The sequence below is a fragment of the Syngnathoides biaculeatus genome, chromosome 13 (assembly GCF_019802595.1).
Source record: "Syngnathoides biaculeatus isolate LvHL_M chromosome 13, ASM1980259v1, whole genome shotgun sequence".
Taxonomy (NCBI): Eukaryota; Metazoa; Chordata; class Actinopteri; order Syngnathiformes; family Syngnathidae; genus Syngnathoides; species Syngnathoides biaculeatus.
Genome location: NC_084652.1, coordinates 9,939,033 through 9,965,326, shown reverse-complemented (window position 1 = coordinate 9,965,326; position 26,294 = coordinate 9,939,033). Strand labels below are relative to the sequence as shown.

Genomic DNA, 26,294 nt, shown 5'->3' with positions numbered 1-26,294 from the left:
AATGTTTCTCAAACTTTTTACACCACGTTCCAAGGTCTCCAAGTACCACAATCGTGACCAACATTGAAAAACAGGAACATAGTTGGGCCCAAGCATTTTTCTAAAAAGAGGCAGAGATGTTTTAATACTAAAAAGAATATTTAATATTAATGTAATAATTTCAATTCAAACGTGTATAAATTTTTAAAATAAATTGCATCCAAATAGAAGTTGAAAAACTAACATTAAAGATTAGAGGCAAATGTACTGAAAAGTTAAATACAACTGAACTGCCTTTGAATACTGCCATTAATTGAGGTAATTTCATTCTCAGGGCATCCAATCAATCGCAACTGGCCTGTTCTGCTTGTCTTAAAAGAAGTTTCGCCTCTCCAACCCTAACAGGCTTCATCAGTTCATGCAGCAAGACTTCTAATATTTATTAAATGCTCTGTGGCAGTGATTCTTTCGCATAGCACTAGAATGTGTACTAGTACCACACCTTGAGAACCACTGAGGTCGAGTATTAGTAAAGACGCTGCAGGGTGCTTACAGATCAGCTTGTTTGCTGCCACACTCAAAAAGGACCACAACCATTATCCATCAAATGATCCATAAACCATATAACTATAAAGGTATAGAAACATAACTAACCCCCTGATAGCTATAAAACACAGTCTGTCATATTTTTACAACTTTGAAATGTCTCCCATTATCTCCTTACATTGTTTCTTGTTGTTCGAACATCTTACTCAAGTCCAATATTATCAAGAAACTTCAATTTATTATGAGTCTGTGCCAGTGTTTTCCCCAGTTGGTCATTGTTGTTAATGTGCCTTTTTAACTTGAATTACAGCAGGCTTCAGGTTGGCAAAAATTACCACTAGGGTGTCACAGTGCCTCCTGTTGCCAGTTTTTGAAAAGCAGATCATGTATGTAAAAAAATAAAAAAGCCAAAGTATATTAGCAAACCGAGGATCTTTGGATGTGCTGCTCTATAACTACAACGGTGAAAGGTGCTGGACGCTCAGGTGTTGCATTATACAAGATGGCGCATAACAAATGCAAAATTAGGCTCTACTGAATTACAAATAGACAGACTACATGGCAGCAAAGAAGACATTTGCATGCAGACAGAAGGAAAGCTCAATGTAGGCCTTTTCCTTGCAGGTGTGACCCAGAAAGCTTGTTGGACGAGCAACAGCGGCCCCCTTGGGAGGTATCCGCTGAGTGCACCAAATCATGATGAAAATGTGCCATTAACATTTAGAATCATTGCAAATGAATGAGACAAATCGCTCGACTAAAAAGGGCTGCTTGGTTTAAAAAAAAAAAAAAAAAAAACGTACAGCAGCGTGAAAAGAATGCTTTAAGGTCAAACTCCGAGACTGCTTCTAATTGGAATGTCATTTGGAATATAGAAGGTGGTAATGGTTTTAAAAGGTGACTAGAGATGGTTGAAAAATCTGTTTTCTGGAGATCCGGGATAATAATGTTTAGCTCTGGCAAAGAATACATTTTTTTTAAGGAAAAAGAAATTAATCTGGCCCACAACCAAAAAATAATTCAAAGGCGTTAATGAGGTCTGCAGTGAAGCCAGTGGCCCTCCAGTCAATTTGTGCGCCTTTCTTGTGTCTACTGTACATCTCCTGGTGCTTCCTCCTTGTGACCTTTGAAGCTCCGACCGTTAAGCCTGCCCCAATGGACTCTGACTGACTAACTGAGACTAGTTAAACCTCATTGTCCATCAAATTTTGCCAAACAGGACACATAAAATCACAACATTTGAAAGGACTGAGAAGCTTAAATGCCCCGAAAGATGTTGTGAAATGGCAAGAATGGCATTGGTAAATAAAATAAGAAATGTGCAACAGAGTTACAAAGGATCATTTTACTCTGATGTGGACCAATAAGGATAGGGTTTGTGGCAATATAAACACACACAATAGGATGTAATCAAATAGTATATGATTTGGGTATTTGCCAAAACACATTTACCCAAACAACACAAAAAGTAAGTTTCTTTCGGCTTTTCCCGTTAGGGGTCGCCACACCGCGTCATCTCAGATGAAGGCTCATATTTGTTTGGCACAATTTTTACACCGGATGCCCTTCCTGACGCAACACCTTTCAGGGAATTTTACCCAAACAACACACCTTAGGTTAATTTAAAAAAAAAAAAATCTACTTCATCTACAGAGCTATCTGTGATTTTGAAGGTCTGCAGATTTAAAAGGGAAGTCCAGGCTTGGTGAGTGACGTGGGTGTCAGCAAATGAGAGTGTACAATTGACTGGCTGTGAACCCTTTCTGGGCAGGGGTTGCAAATTTGCAACAAATCCAGAGTTTTATTTTCTGAAAGTATCAGATTTTTCTCTCTGCAAAATTTTATTTTGCCCAGAGAGGGTTAAATAGTTCAACCACTGTGGCCATCCGCAGCTCTTGTAGCTGACTTGGGATTTATTACACACACAAAAAAAAAAAAAAAAAAAAATCTGACAATGGTTTCTTACTAGAAAAATTCAGGCACTTCATTAAAATGAGAATCGGGCACTTCGCCCTGCAATGAAAATCCAGCCAAAGAAAACCATGAAGAGCCACGAAGAGAGAGGGAGGGGGCAAACGAGTGACACTGCTGGCGTGATAAACGAGTTTACCGAAATCTGAGGTGCAAATTAAGATCCCCCCCCCGCTTCCCAAGTGCTACTACCTCTAAGCCAATGTTGCTCTCAAGCAACTCCCCTGCCCCCGATCCCTCCCTAGCCCACCACACACCATACTCGCACTGTAATAACCATTCATCAGAGTTACAGGAACCTGTCCCTTTCAGCACTGCCTGTTCATTAATATAGCCGGCCCCCGGGCTCCTCTGCGCCCGTCTGCTCCAGTCGAGGAGGGGGTCCTCACCGGCTCTCGTCTAGCCAAATGACCACCATCTTTCACGGCGGAGAGGAACCTGAGGCGTCTGTGATAATGCCCATCTCAATTCTGTCCAGGAACTCATTGGGCCATGAAATAATGAACGAGACGGATATTTGGTGTCCCCATTGTGTCAACAGATGCGAATAAAATATTTGTTATTATTTCCAAAGCAAGTTCAAACTTTGCGTGGGAGTTTTTTCTCAAGTTTCATAGGTTCGTATCCGTCTGCTGGTTTTCTGGTCGTGCTTAAGCACAAAGGACGTGTTGTTTTATAATTTGAGAGATTAACAACGATTTGCTCGCTGCTGATCTTGTGACTACACGCCACATTTGTGTCTGCAGGTGGAAAATGTTTGATTATTCTGATGACCAGGATCCACACTTGCGCAGATGAATTACTTGGCCTGCCCAAAGCTGTAAAAAGAAATATTAACACAGCAGCATCATGTCTGTATGACTCTAGTGTTTACCACTGTTCCTTTTTTCCATCTTCCATGAACTTTTAAGTCAATTGCGTAATCAAAATGTGAAAAGATGATGTGCCATCACCTGTTACTTTACTGATGGTGCGATTACTTAGTCCTCGCTCAAATTTATACTTGGTATAGCCATTACACACTCATCATGGCATGGAAGGTTCCCCTGCTTAAACCAGCACATGTCAAGGCCCGTCTTAAGTTTGCCAATGACCATTTGGATGATACAGAGGAGTCATGGGAGAAGGTTTTGTGGTCAGATGAGAACAAAATGGAACTTTGTGGTCATAATTCCACTAACCATGTTTGGAGGAAGACGAATGATGAGTTCCATCCCAAGAACACCATCCCTACTGTGAAGCATGGGGGCGGAAGCATCATGGGTCGTGGCTGGGTCTTTCAACATGACAATGACCAGGAGTACACGGCCAGGAAAACCAAAGGGTGGCTTCGTAAGAAGCATATCAAGGTTCTGGCATGGCCTAGCCAGTCTCCAGACCTAAACCCAATGGAAAATCTTTGGAGGGAGTTGTAACTCCATGTTTCTCAGTGACAGCCCAGAAACTCGTCTGATCTATAGAAGATCTGTGTGGAGGAGTCAGCCAAAATCCCTCCTGCAGTGTGTGCAAACCTGGTGAACAATTACAGGAAACGTTTGACCTCTTTAATTGCAAACAAAGGCAACTGTACCAAATATTAACATTGGTTTTCTCAGGTGTTCAAATACTTATTTGCAGCTGTATCACACAAATAAATCATTTAAAAACTCATACATTATGATTTCTGGATTTTTCTTTTTAGACTATCTCTCTCACACTGGACACACACCTACGATGAAAATTTCAGACCTCTCCATGATTTCTAAGTGGCAGAACTTGCAATGTAGCAGGGTGTTCAAATACTTTACTTCATTGTATCAGACAGAAGTTGAACCAGGTCTGATGAAAAGAAATTGCCTGCAGTTATCTTAATGTTCCTAATGTTATTGTACCAGTGGCTGTTTTCCCTTTAGCATACTAGATTACATTTCAGCTGCAATGAGAGAAAGATGTTCTCTTTGTCATGACAGACCCCGTCAAAATGGATTACATCCTTATGACAGCGAATACAAAGCTTGGATGTATATGACCACGAACACCTGCGATTCTTTCTCTCCGTGTAAGATAACTTCTCTATTAATAGTTTAACCTTGCTTCTGCCAAGCATGAGAGCAAGATATATGAAATACCGTACATAAATACTGTTCTAACTACAGCATACAGTATGACCTGATGTTAGTGCATGAAGGATAGTTGCATAAAAGGAAAAAAAGAAGGCAGTATTTGCGGGCTTCATTTGAAGAAATGTTTGATTTGAGTTTTCGGATGTCATCGGCATTCAAATGCAGCACCCAAACCAACTTTTGTTATAAAAAATAGATGCAGATCCAGACAAAATGTATATATGTATTTACTTTGAGTATATATGTGACTGTTTCCCTGCCCCTGAATAAAAATGGTGGAGTCCTGTCCATCTATACCTAATACCATATTTCATGTATCAGGAGTTAATTAATAATACATGACCGCTACACTGCTGCAGAATTAAAAACAGTATGGCTCTGCACATTGACTTTCAGCAACCTATATGATCTTTCCCAAGTCTAGAAGTGCTCTGCTAGCATGGAGAGAAACAAATGTGCATTATTTGTCCTCTCTCTCTTTTGTCAAATTTTGGAGGGCTGTGACATTTTATTTTTAATCACGATTACATGTTTGTCTCGTAACAAAGCGCGCATAGATTTTTTTTTTTTTCCCCAATGATGAAATGCCAGAGTGATGACAGCCTTTTTTTCAACTGCACCCATTTTGACCAAATAAAAGCACCCACGCTAATAGCTGTGCTTCTGCCATTGATACAGAACCCACTCTTCCTTCGCCGCTGATTGTTACGTGCGGCCGTTGCGTTTCATCATGGTTCCTCTGTTTGATGGACAGTAGTGACGAGATGGAGGTGTTATTGATTCACCCAGCACTTCATGTTTCATTTAATGACCAGTCGCAGCTTGTCGAGCTTGAGACATGAGGGGTGTGCTAAAGAAAAAGAGTAATGAATGGAAAAAAAAAAAAAAAAAAACTTAAGTGTGGACATGTTTTAAGGGGACCGGTGAAATGAATCGGTAATTTATTCAAGTTGATGCTTCCGTTTTCCTACAGCCCCAGATCGATTCCATCAACCTATCAATATAATCCCTTTATAAAGACCGGTCAGCACTAATTGCCTGCTATTACTGTCCAAAGCCAAAAATAATGAAGAAAAACCTAAATGACGAGAGTCTTGTTATACTTTATAAAGGCCAATAACATTCACAAGTTGAACCCTCTTCACCATTGTTGCTAAAACTGTGAAACTCAGATTTAACTATGAACTTAATTAATACCTCACCAAAATATAATGGCTTCTTCCTTGTCCTTTGTCTTTGCCACCCTTGTAAAAACTTACATAGAAATCAATTTTTTTTCCTTGACAATGTCAAATATTTTCAAATTGCTAATAATTTGGTCATTTATGTGGCATTGAATGAATTGAAAAATTGAGGCAAAATGGACTGCACTGTTTCGCTGCTATTTTTCTTCTATGTCACAACTCTTAGTAGCATTATTCCCCTCAACAAAACACTGGCATCAAAACTGGGCTTCTGAAAATTTAATTTCTTGTGAAATAATGTCCTGTATTGGACCTTACATATTTTGTTTCAAAGAACCACACGTGCAAATATTGAAGGGTGTACAAGATCCTCATTTGGACAAATATAAGCAGCAGTGGAACACATTGAGGTGAAATTCCCACTGACACATTTGTAAAGGCCAAGGTCTCTGGAGGACAGTGAACTGTACTAGAACACGAGAAGCCCAGACAGGGATTGGATACGCTGCTGAAAGTTCACTGCTGACAGCAATCATAAGCCAGATAACATTTTCTTGCCAAGGGCTTTTCTGAATTTGCCAGAATAATGAGATTATTTGCATTTCAACGTCCGGGTCGTATCCTAGATGGCAATAAAGCACATTGAGCAACAGCTGACTCGCTTCATTTACTCATGTTGCCTCACAAGCTTTGGGACACATATCGTCTTTAGGTAGTGAGCACACACTTGCACAGACAAGCACACTGCCGCCTCTAAGATATGCAGAGGCATGATTGCTATTATCATTTCTGATCAGCTACGTTATTAAATGAGGCCTGGTGTCAGGCCAGTTGCATGGGAATTATTATTTTGCAGGGGCATCGGAGGCCTAGTTCCGTCCGGCTGGCTGAGTGTGAAGGATGGAAAGGAAATGGTAGCGTCTTAAAAATTCCCAGTCCTGCCAGATAGCAGCCTCTCCATAATTACAGTCTCACAGTTTAATGAAGCTCAACTTGAACTGCGGACATCTGCCTGTCGGCGTGTGTGTTAGGGCAAAAGTCGCAGAAAATGTGATCTACTGCTCAACCCAGATGAATACATTGAGGTTCCAAACTATTTCACTTACCCACTCTCCCGACCCCCATTTTACAGTAATAAACACTCAAACTAATGAAGGCCCTTTTGTCTGGTAGCCAAGTGTGCAAGGTTGATTAAAACCATGTTCATGTTTAAAATTTGACTCAACTTTAAGAATCAACCTAAATTAAAAGCATTAAAGTTAATGAAGACTCTTTTTCTCACAGCACACAATAAAACCAATTGATATATTGATAATAGATACAAAATTACCTAATGTCCCTTTTCTTATTACTGTATTTTCTGCATTATAAGGTGAACCCCCAATGGATGGCACATTTTAAAACTTCTTCCATATATAAGGCACACCACATTATAAGGCGCATAGAATAGACGCTACAGTAGAGGCTGGGGTTACGTTATGCATCTATTAGATGGAGCTGCACGAACGGCTCAATATTGATCCATATGTAAGGCACACCGTCAGCGTTTGAGAAAATTAAAGGTTTTTAGGTGCGCCTTATATTGCGGAATATACGGTTCTGTACTCTACATGTTACTGACACGTTCCATTGACAAAACCCGGGTAGAGCATGGTACTACAGAATTTATGGTACCTGTAGAAATGTTTAAATCTCAATTTAAGATGCTCACATTTATTTAAACTAAACCTAGTATCTGATTAACCTCCTGAAATCTGGATTTTGGCCCATGTTACTAGTGCTTCTAATTTTTTTCTTCACACCTTCGTCTCCTGCTCAGAAATCAGGGTAGGTTGCCATAATCGGAGAGAGGCTATTGCTGCAAGGATTTTGTATGGACTGACAGGGACCAGATCTGAGGAGAGCTACCTACCTTTAAATGGACTCCCAACCTGCTTTAACATTATACAGGACTATATCATGTATGCTTCGAAGTAAATACAGGAAGGAGATCAGCAAACTCTTCCCTTGATGATGTTTTTTTTAGCATAGGATGAGACTGAAGTATTCAATGAGGCATATTGTCAAACTTTCCCGCAACTGTTGAAGCCGTATTGTTTGGAAGGGGAAAACCCGGCCCACTTCAAACCGACAAGAGTGGAGCAGTATAAAGGAATGTAGATACAGTAAGGGCAGAGAAGCAAGAGACGCTTCTGCTTTGTACTTCAACAAACACGTAAAAATATGGAGATGCTTGGGAAAATTGTCATTGCAGACTCCAGTGGTGGCTTGAAATCCAAGTTTTATAGCTTTCCTGAGCATGCGCGTAATGCAAAACGCACATATACAAATTCAATATAACACAGACAAAAGAGACTAACAAGAGTTTCATGACTCAGAAAGCCGCAGTAAAAAATATACCAGTAAGTACTGTCTACATCTGTTGCACCACATTTTGTTTTCAAATGTCCATTGCTTAAAATGCTATAACGCTGCAACATGATGCTATTCATCAGCTTTCTATGGGATTTTATATTGAAGTTTTGTTATATAAGATACAGGATACAGCGGGAACTACAGTGAGAGAAATGTAAAAGGGAGTTTGCCATTCAAGTTCAAATCTGACCCCCTGTGGACCGTTTATACCGCTACATCTCATTTACGGACAGAGCACAAAATTGTGCTAGGAGGTGACAAAATAATGGATGAGTATCTGGCCTTTTAGATTGAAATGAATGTCTGCGTGTCTATTTTTGTCTGTGTGCAAGTGCGCCTCTTCTGCATAGCACGACCTTTGACAGGCCTACCTCCAGATGTAACACAGGAGGGGTTTGGTGGTATGTGAGTGCATGCAAGCGTGGAAATAGGTGACCAGCTTTGACTCAGACAAGCTGCAATATAAAAAACTAGGACAGTAAAATGATATAAGAATATAATGCTGGACAGGGAAAAAAAATGAAAGGATTCATTGCCAGACCACTCCATCATACTCCATCTTTTATTCATCCCTGGACTGCATTCATTCAAAATAATTTGTACGTTAATCACAGGGATGAAATCTCCAGGAGTGTTGCTACTGTACATACCAGTGGGCGTGTAATGTGAAAACTCTCAGAAAATCTGTCCTTTACACAAATATTTAGACATAAAACAATGCAGGTGTCAAAACGTAGAAAGCCGCAGACACGTTGATATGTGACTCCTTCATTTTCCAAGACGCTCTTACAATTTTCATCTTCATGCCAACCGGAGATTTCTGTGTCAGATCTCATCCCAATTTAAACCGCCTGACTATGTGCACTCAATAAAATGAAGGCAAAATGAAAGTGATCTCCCACTGGTCTGACAGTGACTCGGATGTATTTGTGAGAACATTCAATTTCCTTCAAATCTGAACACATCCCTGAAGAGTTGAAAATGTATGAGTGTGTGATCATACTTTTGTGCCTTGATAAAAAGTACTTTACAAGAGTGTTTTCATAGATCTTTTTATACTGTATATATATATATATATATATATATATCCTGACTAAGGATAAGAAGGAGAAATTTACACGATTACTCATCGCTCTGCTTTCTTATATCGGAATCTTAAAAAACAGTGGTTCATTGTTTTTACACTTATATAAAAGTCAGTGTCGCTAGAATGTTTCCCAATTAACTGCCTTTACGGTGCATTGTGGTTTTATGATGGTGGCCGTTTGATCCTGATCCTGAAATTTCTATTGAAAAGGTGAAGACGGAAAAATCAGGGAAACAGCATATTGGAATGGGTTGTGTTTGACCTTGCAATCAAGATTTGTTTCCCCCCTCCCAATGCAGGGTCAAACATTTCTCTCCAAACTAAGAGTTGACATCTGTGTCCTCTCGATGTAATTTCGTCAACACTGACGATGAGTTGACGACAAATCGATTCCGTAAACTGCGCTGTTTTTCCATTAAGATATTGTGATAATGAGGAGTTAACTGTCTTAAAACATGACATCTGGGGGTTTTGCTGAGGAGACGAATATGTCAGTGGATAATATGAGTGTGTTACTGCTGTTTAGGACAGTGACTTTGACTGGGAGTGACAATAAAATATGGTAATTTTTAGGAAGAATTGTTGACTATCTGGTTCAACGGAATACTACCGGGCAAGAAGATGCCTGAAGAATGGAGGAAAAGTGTGCTGGTTGCCATTTTTAAGAACAAACGCAATTTGCAGAGCTGTGGCAACTATAAAGAAATATAATTGATGAGCCACACAATGAAGTTATGAGAATGAGTATTGGTGGCTAGACTCAGGATCGAAGTATCAGCTCGCAGTAGTCTGGTTTCATGCCTAGAAAGAATACTGCAGATGCATTATTTGCTTTGAGGATGCTAAAGGAAAAATACAGAGAAGGTTTGGAGGAGTAACATGGTGTCTATGTAGACCTAGAGAAACCCTATGACCGAGTACCAAGAGAGGAAATGTGGTACTGCATGCGCAAGTCTCGTGTGGTGGAGAAATATGTTAGAATAGTACAGAACATGTATGAGGGAAGCACAACAGTGGTGATGTGTGCCATAGGTGTGACAGAAGAATTTAAGGTGGAGGTGGGACTGCATCAGGGATCAGCTCTGAGCCCCTTCCTGTTTGCAGTGGTAATGGGTAGGCTGACAGAAGAGGTTCGACAGGAATCCCCAAGGACCAAGAACTTCGCAGATGACATTGTGACCAGCAGTGAAAGCAGGGAGCTGGTGGAGAAGCAGTTAGATGCGTGGAGGGATGCACTGGAAAGGAGAGGCATGAAGATTGGCTAATGTAGGACTGAATATATGTGCATGAATTGAGAAGCGTAGATGGGGAACAGTGAGACTACATAGCGTGGGTGGACGACTTGAGGTCAACAATCCAGAGCAATGGTGAGTGTGGTAAAGGAGTGAAGAAAAGGGTCCCAGCAGGTTGGAACAGCAGGTGGAAGGTGTCAGGTGTGTTATGTAACAGAAGAGACTCTGATAAGAGCCATGATTTACGGATTAGAGACAGGAGCACTGAAAAGGCAACAGCAACAGATCTGGATGTGGCGGAAATTAAGATGCAGGATTAGGAATGAGCTCAATAGAGGAACAGCAAAAGTTTGACGTTTTGGAGAAAAAGTTCAAGGGAGCAGACTTCTATGGTTTGGACATGTCCAATGGGGAGAAGGTATAGGGTTATATTGGTAAAAGGGTGATGAGGATGGAGCTGCCAGGCCAAAGAGCAAGGGGAAGACCAAAGACAAGGTCGATGGATGTTGTGATGGAAGACACGAGGGCTGTTGGTGTTAGAGAGGAAGTAGCAGGAGATAGGCTTACATGGAAAAAGATGACGTGCTGTGGCTTGCCCTAATGGGACAAGCCGAAGTTCACTATCTGCTAAACTGTGTCTTGTGAAGTGAGTACTCTAGGTTAGGTCAATTGTATCTTATGGCATCACTGTTTGTCTTACTCACTGACCCATTGTACTTTCTTATCAAGTCTCTCGATCTGTCCCTTAAAGCTATTTCCAATCACCGGATTTTTCCTCCAGTTCGTGCTTTTAACCACACAGCCTGTCAGTCTTTCAGTGTATGAATAATTGAGGGGCATTGAGTATGGTCAGCAGATGGTGGGATGGCTGTTATGGAGCTATCAGCGGGCTGCAGGAATTGCACACACCTGTCCAGTTAAAACCCGCAGGAGCTTGGCTGGAACACTGCAAAGAGTTGCGAGAGGTTGCCGTCAGGCGTGCAATATCAGCCACATGTGGTCACACACGCAAGAGCGCGTGAATAATAGTAAACATGCCAACTGCAGATGTGTTTTTTCCACCTGTTCATACGCACCTGCTAACAGGCAAAAGCTTTCCAAAAGTATTCTAATCTTTCCACCACACAACCCCGACTTCGCTTTTTCTTCCTGCCCCCAGCGTTTATCCTCTGCACCCATCGAACTGCTCACTTGGCTGTCTCTTTATCGCACTCCACCGCGGGTCCTAACGAGCACAACAACTGGCCCCGCTTTTCAACGCGGCTCACGGCTACCTCCGTCACAGCAACCGCTGCCAACCCTTTGACCCCACTGCAGCCCTCGTCCCAAAGCCCCGATTTTGACTGTGACCTGCCGGAATCACATGAGTTAACCCTGGCTTACTGGTGGAAAGTCTGCAGGGCTGCCAACAAGCGTTCACACTAAATTGATCTTTACCACCCCCTCCTCCCTCTGGGTTCTTCAAATCCTCCTCCTCCCCACTCTTGATCCTGTAACCTACCCCCTTTTTCTCCTCTCTCGCTGTCATACTCCCTTTCACTCCTCACTCCCACTAATCCTGTCCATCTCCTTCCGGATGAAAGCAATTTTAGCTTGTTCTCCCTTTTGTTTTGATCCATTCTAGAGTGATGTGGGGGGGGGGGATGCAGATCACAAATTGGTCATATTCTTTTGCCTCCCTGTCAGAAGGCCAAGTAGCTTTTATTTTTGTCTGATTTCTTTGCTTTGTTTCAAGGTTTTCTTTTGAACTATCTCCACTGCTGCACTATTATACTCAGATTGAAGGGTTTTAATGTTACTACTAGTCAAAGTGCATCGAATAAACAATCATTATATCAAATAAGAGCGCTGTACACTTAAGTACTTTGCTCCTTAGCAGTCTTCTGTATAAATTCACACTATTACCAGGTTGCTTTGATTTCTTCTTTACGTGTGTTAGTCAATGTTGTTTTCCTCTTTCAAACAAGGGAAGATTTCAATGTTTGGAGTGCTGAAACAAACATATTCCACTATTAATCCCTGCCTCTGCCCAATCAGGCAAATTTTCCAGATTATATAATGACCATTGGAAGTTTGATTAACTCACAGATGAGTAGGATCTAGGAAGCAAATTACTCAGTTTGATAACAACACGCTTCGTTCTGACTATCAATTTGAATGTTAATCTTCAAATGTACGGCCATAAAACAGTTCATCGTTAGGTTTCTACGCTGTATCCAATTTGAGGGAATCCAATCTGACGTGCTGCTGTAGCAACCATCAGCATCCCACTGCTACCTTTTTTAAAGTCATTCAACACCAGTAAACGCGAGTGAATGAGTTTTTAAGAGGCTTGCTGGCTTTGACTGCCATTTTTGACATCACTGTGAACAGCTGGCCAATGGTTGCTTCGACGTTTTAGACGGCTCTTGCTGAGATTCAGCCTAGTTCTAGAAATGCATTTTTGTTATACTGTCTACATGACAGCCTTACAACATAATGAAGCATCTATGAATATGAATAGCAATATCATTATCAAAAGTATGACCATTTTGATTAACTAGTCAAACTTGAGTATTTCCAAAGGCAAATAGAGGAATGATTTTATTTTCACATTCTGCCTTTTAAGTTACAAACAAACACCAGAGTCCTGTCCGTTTTATCCGAACATATCACATTAATCTTCTTGAACCAAGAAGTAGCATGCCAAATAACACAGTCCAAAGGTCGACCAGTTCAAAAAAGTAGGTTGTTCTAAATTTCTGTACAATTTTGCTTGTTGCCTCTCAGTCTCTTCTATCAGATGCTCCGAACTGTTTTTTTCTTAATGGAGCAAATTCTTTGTAGCAATCCCAGCCCAGTCTCCGGCGTATTTTTCGTGTTAATGTTTGCCTTTTTTTTTTCCTTCCACAAGGGATTTGGAAAATTTTATCATTGGGGAAAGTTAGCCAAATGTTGACACCAACGGAATCTAGCATATATGCACTTCAGCTCCACAGTTTATTTATTAAAGTTTATAATTAAAGTGCTGGATGTTGAGGACTTTCTTGTCTTCTGGCCTTACTTGGGGTCTCTTGCAGCCCTCACTCAGCAATAACGTCCGACATCATATTCAAACCATCCATTATCCAAGCCGCTTATCCTCACAAGGGTCACAGGAGAGTCGGAGGCTATCCGAGCAAGCTTCAGGCGAAAGACAGACTACACCCTGAACTGTTCGATAGTCAGTCACAGGGCAGATGTCGACATCATCACTGAGCGGGAATCGATCCCACGCACCCCGCACCAAATTCAGGTGTGTATATCACTACACCAACAGTTATTTAGTCATTCAAACCATAACTTAACAAACTTAACAACTGAAGTTAAGTGTTTCATCTTAGTGTCATCTCTCTCTTGTCTGATATTCGAGTTGCCTTCAGTGTTTCATTGACTGATCAAGAAAGCAGTACTTCCCATTAAATGGCCTTGAGCAAACTCCATCAATAATTAGCAGCCGCACTAACTCCAAAAGTATATAAAATGTGGTTTTAAAGAGACTAGAGGATGTGTCATTGGCTGTCCTGTCTGTTTTAGAAGCAAGTTTGAAGGGTATTTGTCTCTCTGGGGCTCAATATTTCATTTATCGAGTGGTCTTGTGAGCAGACAAGCGTGAGCGCGAGGCAGGAACAAAAGGGGAAAGTCCATGCAAACCAAGATGAAAGTGCACACTGGAAGGTATTACAAAGCCAGGATGCTCATTATAATGAAATGAGAGGTTGTAATGTTGTTGACGATACATATCTGTTTGTCTCTTTAGCGCTCTGGCAGATGTTCCGATCCGTGTGTGTAAATTCATGCTGATGTCCACTTATACTTACGTCCATTGTGTTGACAACATTTGAACTAGACTATAATGCTGCTTGTGCAATCTGGCACACAAAATCCATCTTGTTCATTTTTCCATTAATTATATAAAAAAAAATCTAATTAATGGAATACAGGGATGATACTTGGGGTCTGAAACAAACTGAGAACTGCCAGTAAACATCTGATTAAAACCAGCGAGCAGGCATAATAAAATAGTGCATATTAGTGCCCTTTGAAGTCTGGAGGATACAATTATAAGATTGATTTGTAAGTTTATCTGAGAGCTTTCCTTTTAGCTTCCAGTTATGTTAAATTAAAAAAATAATACACATATAATCGAAAGAGATTGTACACAAGAGCAGGATAATCAATCTTTACACATCATAACTGGAGTACGGAAGTGCACTGTGTCATACTGAGAGCTGTTCATTACTCTTTTTCGGAACACCTTAGTATGATGCAGTGCAGCCGAACATCCCTGGAAACCACATTCATTGGCCAGTCAGTGGAGATGGAATGCGCATGCCACTGCATTAACACTGGATGCCCAGCAATCACAGTGCATTAGCACTTGGATTATACATGAAATAAAACCCATTATTGATGCGGTCGGGCATATATTTACCAAAGTCTGGATTCCACGTGGTGCTACATTTATTCGACCAGTAACATAAACTGGGACAACATGATGTTGTGGTGAACCCGACACTTTTACTAGAACCCACTGTACCTACAAAAGAGAAGTACAGCATATTTCCTAATCGCCATATTTATGTTATGGATCTCAATGTATGTTAACATTCACTTAGACCATAATCTACATAAAGAAAAATCTATTATCACTCATGGACAGATCCCTCCCCATTGCGTGTGAAGCGGAAAAGTTTTCAACTTGTGATGGGATAATGAACTAAACAATGACTATTGTGACTCAAGGTTCAAGTTTTCCAGCAATGCGGTGACATCATCCGATGTCCCTTCAAACAATGTAATGTGAGAATCTGAGGCTTCAGATAATGGGTGGTGCAATTCCCCCCCAAAAAATTCCTGCCTCACATGACACAAGCTAATACACAGGTGTCAAACTCACGGTATGTCATTTTATGTGGCCCGTGAAAGTAAATCATGTGCGTCCCATCTCAGGTTTCTTGAAAAAACACCTAACTTGCAAATTCTCTTCTTTTTTTTTTTTAAATAACATTGGGATATTGCAAGAAATTTTATTGGCTTTTGATTTCAAAACTACTTGTTCAAGGATTTGTATAGGCCTTAGAGGTAGCCTGTGACAAAAAAAAAAGTTATAATATACTTGTCTATGTACTGTAAATTCATAATGCTACATTTTTGTACTGCCTCTACACCAGAGTCTATCAGCAAGGGAAAGGCGGCAAGCAGCACAGCAAGCTATGTTCAACCAGTAAGGGAATGAGTCTCGTCCAACACATAAGGAGCTTAAAAACAATGCTCGACATGGACGAGAAGCTCTGTGTCCCTCCAGGCCAGCTGAAATCCACTGTCTCAATAGATGGATAGCAATCACAATAAGAATCAGAATCATCTTTATTTGTCAAGTATGTCACAAAAAAAAAATGCAAGGAATCTATTTTCCTATTATCTAATTCCACTACATTACAAAGGAGTATACTTCTCTGAAAAAAATCTAATGGTAATGAAACTGCAACATATATATTTAGTTTGTCTGTATTATACTGCTGTGATTGGCTGGTGACCAGTTTAGGGTGGACCCCGCCTCTCGTCCAAAGATAGCCGGTGTATGCTCCATCACGCTCATGACCCTAGTGAGGATAAGTGGTGCAGAAAATGGAGGAAAGGATTGAAGTATTATACTGCCCCCATTTGGCCAAGATACACACACCACAAGAAGCAGCACAATGTCCATTGAGATGAAGCAAAAGAATGTGCCAAAACTATTTATTTTTTTACATTATAAATAATTGAATCATTACTGTATGTATTTATAGAGCACAATCTCGTTGACTGCTATTTTTTTCATGTTAATGAAAGAAACATGTTAAATTGTCCCCGATCAATATTGATCAGGACAAACCTGAGCTATTGCATGTCATGGGATGCGGATGCAGTGTTTTGAAGGGACATATCTGGTAACACGGAGGGAAAGGGGATTGTGTCCTGATTTGTAACCAGACCGCAGTTTTGTTTAAGAGTCATAAAGGCTTGTTTAATACGTGTGTAAAATGCTTCACAAAAGACCTAAAGACCTGAAAAAAAGTGACTGGCTCCCCTCTATGGTAACATTCATGCAGAGAAATAGTCCTGAATTGTGGAGCATGTCAATCAAATATTGAATTAAAGTAGCTGGAACAAAATCTCAACATTTTCTGTAGTTGCATTAGTGTAATCGTGCCATCATAGGTCTGATACCGTGAGTCATTTTAAAATAGAAGAAAATGACATTTTCCCCAGGACTTGGTACTTTCCGCTTAATTCCCACATCTTTCATGTGCATGAAATGAATAAATTGAAAGTAGTTCCCTTCCAGTCTGGGGGGGGGGGCGGGGGGTGAGAGAGCTTTTTTTCCATCCTTTTAGAGCTCCCCTCTCACTTTCACCTTAATACCTCCACTTCCCTGCATAAACGTGCTATTACAGTATCATTACAGTGGCCCTTTACTGGGACATAGGTTCTGTGTTTTGGGGCTTGTGCGGGACGCGTTATGTCATTAAGTCATTATGGGACAGGATACGGCGAAAATAATACCCATAATAGGAGCAACCCCGGGCACTACTTGAGTCTAAAGTCTCACCCCTGCCAGTCTTCTGGTGTTTTTGCCAGTCTGACTGTGGATTCGCATGTGCACCGAGTTCGTGTCACAAGTTCCTGCATCACATTATCATCGTTCAAAAGTAAAGAGTCATAATAGAAACATCCCAAAAAGACTCACCCCAGAGTTAGGATAGGCAGTCCAGCCCAGTTCAGCTGTGGCCACTCGAGTATCCATCACGGTTTCTGCAGCAAGGAGAAAAAAAAGGTTGGTGTGAGGAGTTAAAGCAAAAGAAGCTTTTCAGTATCATTCAACAGAAATGAACTGCATTCAGGCCCCAGTGATCACTTGACAGTATGATTCATGAAAAGAAACAGAGGGATTCCTTGCAGAGTTTCCTAGTAAGACTAAAGACTTAACGCTGAGAAATGTGTGCCATGATCTTCTTTGTTGTTAAAAGTTCATGTTTGCTATGACTACTAATTTCCAAATTCTGCCGGTTTGATGGCTATATTCGTCTACATATCTTTACACATTACTCACCATGCATACCACAACACACACACTCTCCATTCCAGCAAGTTTATTAAACTCTTGAACATTTTCAATTCAAAAATTTCACTTAATGTGGATATTTTTTGGAACGTAACCCCTGAGGGAACACTATATTATATTGTACAGTTTGTTATCTATTAAATTGTATTTACAAAAGCAATTTTGCTCCGTTTTACTCTGTTGTCAACTGCAGTTCAACATTGCAAAAGTGAATCTGTTCTCGATTTAAAAAAAAAGAAAAATTGGGCTAGCCCCCTTAATCCCACTGGAATATTAATCATGCATCCAACCTTAAGGGATCCTTATGGCGAAAACATTGGGAAGAAACAGACAACTGCAGGCTCAAACCTTTCAAAAGCCTGCTGAACAAACTAAAACAAAAACAAAAAAATGAAGACTTCTCTCAGTCCTATCCTCGGTGACTTATGACCTCACAAACGTTCTTCTCGAATAATGAATTGGAATTCCCAAAGATACACTTTTTTTGTTTCTTCCACTTCTGATTGTGTTTGCGCATGCGTCTGACATCCAAGGGTAAGGTTGAATGGACCCTAGATAGGATTTTAGAGGACTGTTATTGTTCGTCTTCAGTGTGTCACAATTACAGGAAGAGACAAATCCCATCCCTTAACAGCCACAAAACATGTTCTGCTCACTGTCTTACAAAAGGACTGAACAAAAAGGGCCAAGTCTTTAACAAGAAAGGGAGGATGTCTTCTATGAGTCACAACACACCCTGAGGACAGAAAACTTTTACCGGTGGAAAAGTGGACTTAATGTTCTAAACTGCAGCTTCCCTTTTGCATTGTTCCTCAGTGACACTTAGGAGATAAATTAGTCTTGCGACTCAGAGGAGACATTCACTGGCTCCTTATTGATTAATGTCTGCACTTTTGGCAGCATAAGCTCCAAAAAGGAGAGTAATTCACAATCCACTCTGCATCGTTCACTCACGTATTTATAGTGATGGACGTGTTGGTTCTTAGCAATGTGATTTGTGGAGTCATAATTCAGCTTGGTCTTTTCTGGCCAAAAGCCTCCAAATTTTTAAGCCGATCGGGATACTTATATTTCACTCTCTGAACATTTCTTTCCACAGCCTACCCCTGAATGCAGTTTGTTGTATTTGGAGACATGTAGCTGAAAGGTATTTCAGGGTGATCATCTGCAGGATGTTGGGAGTGTTGCTGACTTGGACGCGATCCATTTAGCACAGCAAACAGTTGGCTAGCACCACCCACACATGTTGTTGATGAGGGAGATGAATTGCAAGCTGCAGACTCTCAGCCTCTCACTCAAGGAGTTGTTCCAACCCTTTAAGCGCCCACCTTTTTACCTTCTCCACTCCGCGAAGCATGCCCCCACAGATGTCGCTCTTTTTAAGACGCGCTGAACGCAAAATGATTTGGAAATCACTCCAAATGGAGCCTTTGAAGCCTGTCATCTTAACGTCAAGTGATCTTGGTTTGAAAAATAAAAACAAAAAGTGCAAGTGCACCAGTGACAAGTAACGGGCAAACCTCAATCCCCACTGACTGGAGGAAGCTGTCTTCAGACATGCAACCAATTAGCCTTGGTAATTCCAAGACAGACAAATACAAACACTCGCACACGTTCACAAGCCAACACATTCAACACGGGGAGCAATTTTCAGAATAAATCCTTGGCGACAGACCTCGTTCATGCCAAGCTTCCATCCCCAATTTCCTTAAGATGAGCATCGCCTAGTCTTGTTTCAACAGCCCCGGCCCTGCCTTGCCTTGTTGTCAGCTGGGGAGGTAGGAGCAGAGCATGAAACCAGCCAAGGTAGCGGGGCCTGCCAACACATTCTCCGGGGAAATCATAGGAGATTTAGTCAAATCACACAGGCTCTTGCTAGGCCATTCTCCATTTCCATTTGGAGATGGATGGAAGAAGGGGAAATGCACCGGACGGTAAAGGTGCAGACAAAGAGGTCAAATGCTCACGGGATGGGTGGACGAACTTTGTGACCTAATGCCAGCGTTTGGCAACAACAAGTGAATAAATGGGGTCTGCTTAGTGGCTACTCGCAACAAAGCAGGGTCTTACTTCAATCTTTGCACTGCCCTTTAGGATTTCGGCAATGTCCCCCGTTTTGTGGAGTGTTAATTATGAGTGGCTTTCACAGTCGGGATTATTTTAAAGACATTAATTAAAATGGGTAATGGAGTTGTCTCTTGAAATACAGAATTTCCCAAGGAGAATGGAGTTGTCTTAAATACACAGCGTGCAATTCTCTTTTTTGTTTAGTCTCACAGTAAACTCCAAATGGGCGCGGTATTAGAAAGCTTCGAGCCTTTTTTTTTAAGATTTAAAACAAAATTCTGAGGATTGCAAAGTGAGTTGAATTACATTCACTGCCACCAAACAGTATTTATGTTAGAAATTCTCAAATGTCCAAGCAAAAAAAAAAAAAAAAAAAGAAGAAAAAAAGAAATAAAAATTGCCCTAATGTTTGTATCTTGAAAAATTTGGATTGCTCGGATCTCAAGGCAGCATCATAAGTCATTTGAGTGGCACTGAAAGAATAAATCATCCAATGACATTTAAAGGTTTATCCCACTTACTCTATTTCAAATAGCTAATCAATGTAGTGGTGATCAGTTTGTTGGCAGTTGGGATGGACACAACAATCAATAACTGATTGATTGGCATTAAGGGTTCTCCTGATTGATTGGAACTGATTGCTTTTTAGTCTTATCTTGAAGCAACTGGCTGAAAACATCAAAGGCTGGCTGATTCAGTCAATTATTTAACCAATACTTGATGGTTTTCCCAAATGTCAATCGCAAATATTTAATCAAATGCCCGGTTGTCCATCTCTGGAACAAAGGTCATTAGAATGTCATCTCACATGTTCACAAAGTGAACCACAAGTTGACTAAAACACACCCCTGTGCCCCCTCACGTTTTAAGGGGAGCACCAGAATCTTGCATTGTGCTGTTTCAGCTATGGCCGCAAGCCTCGTTAAATTCAAAAATGAAAAGAAAGTTTATCCTTTATGAAAGGTATTATTAAATAAAGCTTTAGGCTGACTTCACAACCACTGCTCATGAATCTATTGGAAAACAGATTGAAGGTGTCAGACTAGACGTCTTTTGATGGATTCAAAGCATTGCAAGCCTGCAGAACGTACTGCAATGTTGCAGAATATTAGTTACCGCAAATCACGCGATGGATGTCATTTTGCTTGTACAAAAAAGCAGGACCAAGCATGATCAAGACTGAAACTAGAACCCAACGTATCCCACCTAAGATGGCACAGATATTCCTCATTAGGGATTCGCAATGGATCGATATCAAATGGTAGGCTGTTTCTACGAGTGCAGCGAGAGAGAAGGGGAGAAATGATAGAGCAAGGGGGACTGCATTAAACATTGATGGGGACCCTGTGGTCGCAATCGATAAGGCAGCCCTCTCTTTGCACAATTACACGTCAGCAAGCACTCGGGTGATTCATTCTGTGATCACATACTGCATACACTCGGGCCAAAGACATTTACGGAATTGGAGCTACAAAAAGCGGAACAGCAGGTGGAGATGGTCCCAGTTTTCCACACTCTTTGAGCTTCAATGTATGTCCTTATGGTTTTGCAAATGAGAACGGCAACATGTCTTGTGTAATTCAAGTCTTTGTGGCCTGGATGCGTGATTGCATGGTTGCCGGTCGATCGAACACGTGCTAAAGCGCCTCTCCGAAGCCTCATCGGTCAATAAGGCAGACAATTCTCCACAGATTTCATTGCTGAACAGCTTTTCCATTCATCTATCCTTTAACACGTACCCCCACCAACACATCCCCTTCACGCCCCCGACCACTAAAGGAAGTTGGCACACTTTGTAATTCAATGAGACAATCATGTCCAGCTGCTGAAGAGGACCCTCGCTTTGTGATTGGCGCAACAAACTGAAATGAGATCTTTGGGCCACGAAAAAAGATGATTCAGAAGGGATGTATCCCCGTATCCTCTAGATGTCGAGTCAAGATGGGAAGACAAAAACCAGGAGAGAGAGAGAGAGAGCGAGTGAAAACAGTGAAAACACCATGAGGAGAATTCAGCGGGGCTGAAATGAGCACTTAACAGTGATGAAGCCCCATGGCAGCGGCGCGTGCTGAGCTTGGCATGTTAATACCAGCCTGAAAACAAAGTGGCAAACGTGCGAGACTGGAAGCTGCTGCGTCTCCCAAAACTAATCAACCCACCACTCAAGAGGATTTCATGAAATGGGGGGCGAAAAATGGAGAATTTCTGACAGCTTTTGCTAAACAATTGATTAGGATTAAAAGCTGCCTTAAACAGATGAATACTAATACGTTTCAGAAAATTTGGCCAATTGTTTGCTGAATAATTGTATCTCCCTTTAACTAAAAAAAATAGGGGTGTGCTTCTTTGTTAGTAGATTTAGTCTCAAACAGTTTCCCGTCTAAAGAATGACAACAACAACATTCAGAGAGATCAAATCATTCCCTAAAAAATCAAAACAAAATGCAAAATCATTCCACAATACCAAATTCATACACAGTACATTTGCACACTGAACCATCTTAACACAGTGTGTGCATTTGAAACGCTTTATTTCATTATCGGGTTTCTTTTGTGTATTGATTGTATTGCTGGTGTGCATTTATTAATCTACTTGGAATTATTTTCATACGATGGGTGTATATTATTTGTTATCATTTCAAATAGGGGCCATATCAAATAGACCCCCGATCTAGCAAGTAGTATTTTTGTTTTGTTTTTTTCAATAAAGGTATCATGTTTGAGAGCTAGTTCATCATAAATAACAGAACAGTCATAAATAAAAAAACTGTTGTAAAGTCAATCAGAAACAGTAGTGAACGGTAACAAATGTAATACATTTCGGAGTCGGGATTTTTACTAGAGAAAACAATTCCTGTAAAAGCAGACATGAGACTTATCACGACACTGAGGCTGCGTCACTCATCCTGAAGGCTTTAAATAGAAGCTTCAATACAGGGAATAGAAAAACATCAGTGAAATATGTTACTTTCACTTCCCCCGTGATGATCACTGTGACAATGTGGCTGATTTGAAAATTGAAGTGAAAGTAAAATGCCATCCTCCAGGACAACGAGTGATGGCACACAAGACAAACATATTGTAACTGCGAGTTAATAGCAGGAAGAATGGCCAGAAACAAGGGAGAGGCAAGAGAAAGGCAAAACAAATAAAAAATTAAGATGAGATACTGGTGGGATGTGAGGAGGTACCAAGAGATCAGTGGCAGATGTTATTAAAATCAATATATATGCAAAATCAGCAGAAACTGATGAAATTAGTAAATAATTTCATCATAGCAAGGTGACATTACTCCAGCGGGAGACATTCTGCTTCCACATTCCAGCACTATTCCCTACTTGTATATAATTGAATTTGCTGTGGGATGGATGCAAAAGAAAGTCAACACATCTGTCACAGGCAGGAGCGTAACGTCCTGAAAGATAAACATTTACCTGCCAAAACTAGAAGCTGTACAATATTCAAGATTCCAATATGTTGCACACAATAATACTGATATGCCAACCATCTGATATCGATAATGCATTAAAACAACCAATAAACACACATTTTATCCATCCATCCATCCATCCATTATCCAACCCACGTATCCTCACAAGGGTCACGGGAGAGCTGGAGCCTACCCCAGCTAACTTCGGGCGAAAGGCGGACTACACCCTGAACTGGTCGGCAGGCAGTTCCAGGGCAGACATGTACACCAACACTGAGCGGGAATCGATCCCACGCTGCCCGCACCAAAGGCGTGTATACCACTATACCTTTAGTGACTTGCATTTCGTTACATCAATTTTTCATTTATTTATAAGGTTTTAACAAGAAGTCAAGATTCAAGGCTTACCCCTGCCCCCTCCCCCAATATAGCATTCATTCCATTAATTGCAAAGAAAAATACAGAAAATGATATTTGTCGGGAGTCATGTGATCAATCCCAATAAAACCAGACCAAGGAACTGCCACCAGTTTCAAAGGCAGCGTTGATAATGATGTGATCACTTGGAGAACGCACGACAGCTGTTGACTCCGATGACATTTATGTTACATGGCCGGCATAGCTAACAAGCTAGTCTTATTAATTTAGTTGCGGTCAGTCACTCATGGCGCTACTGCTGTAACACGAAAACGGGACACAGGCGCAAGAGTGACACACATCTGTGTTTCTCTTTCACTCCCGTAGCCCGGTCAAGGTAAGAGCGCTACGGCACATCATTTGCATTCATTAACATTACATTAGCAGAAGGAGTGATCTTTAGAAGGCAGGCTTCTGGAGAGTGTCATCTTTAATTCATCATATCCCCGACACCCACCCCTCTGGCGCCCCTTTACGTTCACCCTCTTCTCCTCCTCTTCCCTTATTTTTCCGCTACACAGAATACCCTTCTCTGCATTTCTTTCTCCGAATCTTAGGTGTCTCATTTCTCCTTTTCAAATCATGTTTCCTTGATTTCCACTTATCAGACGTTCACAGTTCCATCACTTTTCACCTGACTTTTCTTTTTTTTTTTGCTTCCATGCTTCTATTCATTTTCCTTATCTTTACCTCTGCCTCGTCTTTTCTTTTACATGACATCAATGGAGGCAAAATAATAACTGAAAAACTAAGCCCCCCAACAAATAAGACGAAATTTCCAAAAGCAGAAATATAATCATCTTCTGTGTAATGTTTGGCATTAGTGACCCGTTAGAAAATTCTGTACTTTATTGTAGTAACATGATGTTTATTTCTTTTCCCCCTTGCTATAGAATGGAACATATACACAGCATGTGAATGTTCATATAAGGCAATACACAATCTCTGAAATGTAGCACCTGCTGTGTTCTCGAAAGCACCTCAAGGCTTGCGCTGCGTCTCAGTGCTAATAAACAAGCAATTTCCTGCTGTAAAACACTAAAACGTAACATTATTATGAGTGGTAGTAAGAATAGTGTGGGTTCTGAGGATAGAGTACTTCATTTGCACACATAATTTATTCAGTTGTTAGTTCATCACTGGTGCTAATGCTTAGTCGATTCTTGATACTTCCATTCTTTATTCAAAAATGTAACACACAAAATAATTTCTCGTGTCTAATGTACACCCATGTATAATACGCACACCCAAAGTTGACCTCAAAATACTGGCAAATACTACCCATGTATAATGCATTTTTACAACGAATGATTTTGCGTCTCCACATTTGATCAAAACAATGCATTGTCTCCCCCCCAAAAAAAATAATCACCTTGAAGTTAAGCGCTCTTCTTTTTACTCGTGCATTTGAGTATTTCCATTTTTCAATATTTCTTGCACTGTATGCTGATTTAACTGTATTTTTATTATAATTTTTCGCCATTTCAAATGTTTTACTTCTTTGTATTTAAATGCTCTTAATCATGTAAAGCACATTGGGTTACCTTCTGTGTGAAATGCGATATATATATATATATATATATAAATTTTGTTTGCTTTGGTTTACTTCATTTGGACATATAATTGTTTCCATTTACTTGATATTTTGGAATTCACTTTTATTTAGTTAATGAGAAAAGAGTTGTACTCCTAAGTTAATTGTAAATTACGAATTACAAATTTTGCCTGTGTATGTAAACTTGTGAGTAGAACTGTAGATTTTTGCAGTCATGTGCAGCCCTGTCATATTGGAATGAAAATATAGGCCACACCTTCTTCATAACCTCTAGCTGGCGGTGGCATATTAGAAAGAATGTGTACCTGTATTTCTTAACATGTAGAGCATACATTTATAAATGTGAAAGTTATTTTAATTGCTGTTTCCCCCTAATCCGATGTATAGTGCGCAGTATTGGCTTGCTTTTTTTCAGGGGGATGTGTATTATACACGAAAAAATTCAGTACATAAAACTCCAAGCATTAACCACGTTGGTGAAGTTTGTTAGATTTTTATTAAACTATTACTTCAATGTTTTCTTTTGTCCAGGGAATCATCCCATATCGCTCAGTTGGATCAACCCCATATTGCTAACCAGGATCAACATAGTCATGATGAAAAAGGCCACAAATTACCAATTGTGTGTTAAGTTAGCGCGTCCTAACTGGCGGATCACAGTTGGCTATTGGAAGTGATGTAGTACAGAAGAAAATTTTCCAGCTACAGTATTAGTGATCATTCATAGGACTGTGACTAGGTCAAATACACTTCCTTGTTCTTCCTGTCCACATTGCCACTCCGGAAGCCTCAATATTATTAGCAACAGAAACTTTCTACAATGTGTCTTGCAGTTAATGGTGCTGTAGATCCCAGCTCCATTTCAGTGAAACAGAGGAACTGCAGACTCCTGCAGCCCCACTCACTTGTTGTGTCCTAAGTTATGGATGGCAGAGGACGTTTCTAGGATGTATTTATTGGTTTTTCAACAGCTCTGTGTGAGTCGGATTTGTGTGGAGTTATTGCATATTTTATTTGGCCAAAAATCTGGGTGTGATATTGGCCCAGCCTATCTCATGCAAGAGTCTCATGAAACCCTTTTTCCAACAAATGCAGTTTGACCTCTGAACATGTACTATACAACTAAATAGTAAGTAGGGTATGACTGGTTGTGGAAATTGCTGACGTCTATATCGAACAACGA

The 26,294-nt window shown here is 40.5% G+C and overlaps 1 protein-coding gene across 2 annotated transcripts in view; it reads right to left on the bottom strand.

The window, feature by feature from the left end:
• The window catches only part of LOC133510613 (ephrin type-B receptor 1-B), a 167,775-nt gene that overhangs the window by 95,726 nt on the left and 45,755 nt on the right, over nt 1–26,294 (bottom strand). For both annotated transcript variants that reach the window (XM_061838708.1, XM_061838707.1), the window contains exon 2: nt 17,268–17,332. In XM_061838708.1, coding sequence (XP_061694692.1) covers nt 17,268–17,332 — 65 coding nt within the window. The remainder of the gene's footprint in view (nt 1–17,267; nt 17,333–26,294) is intronic.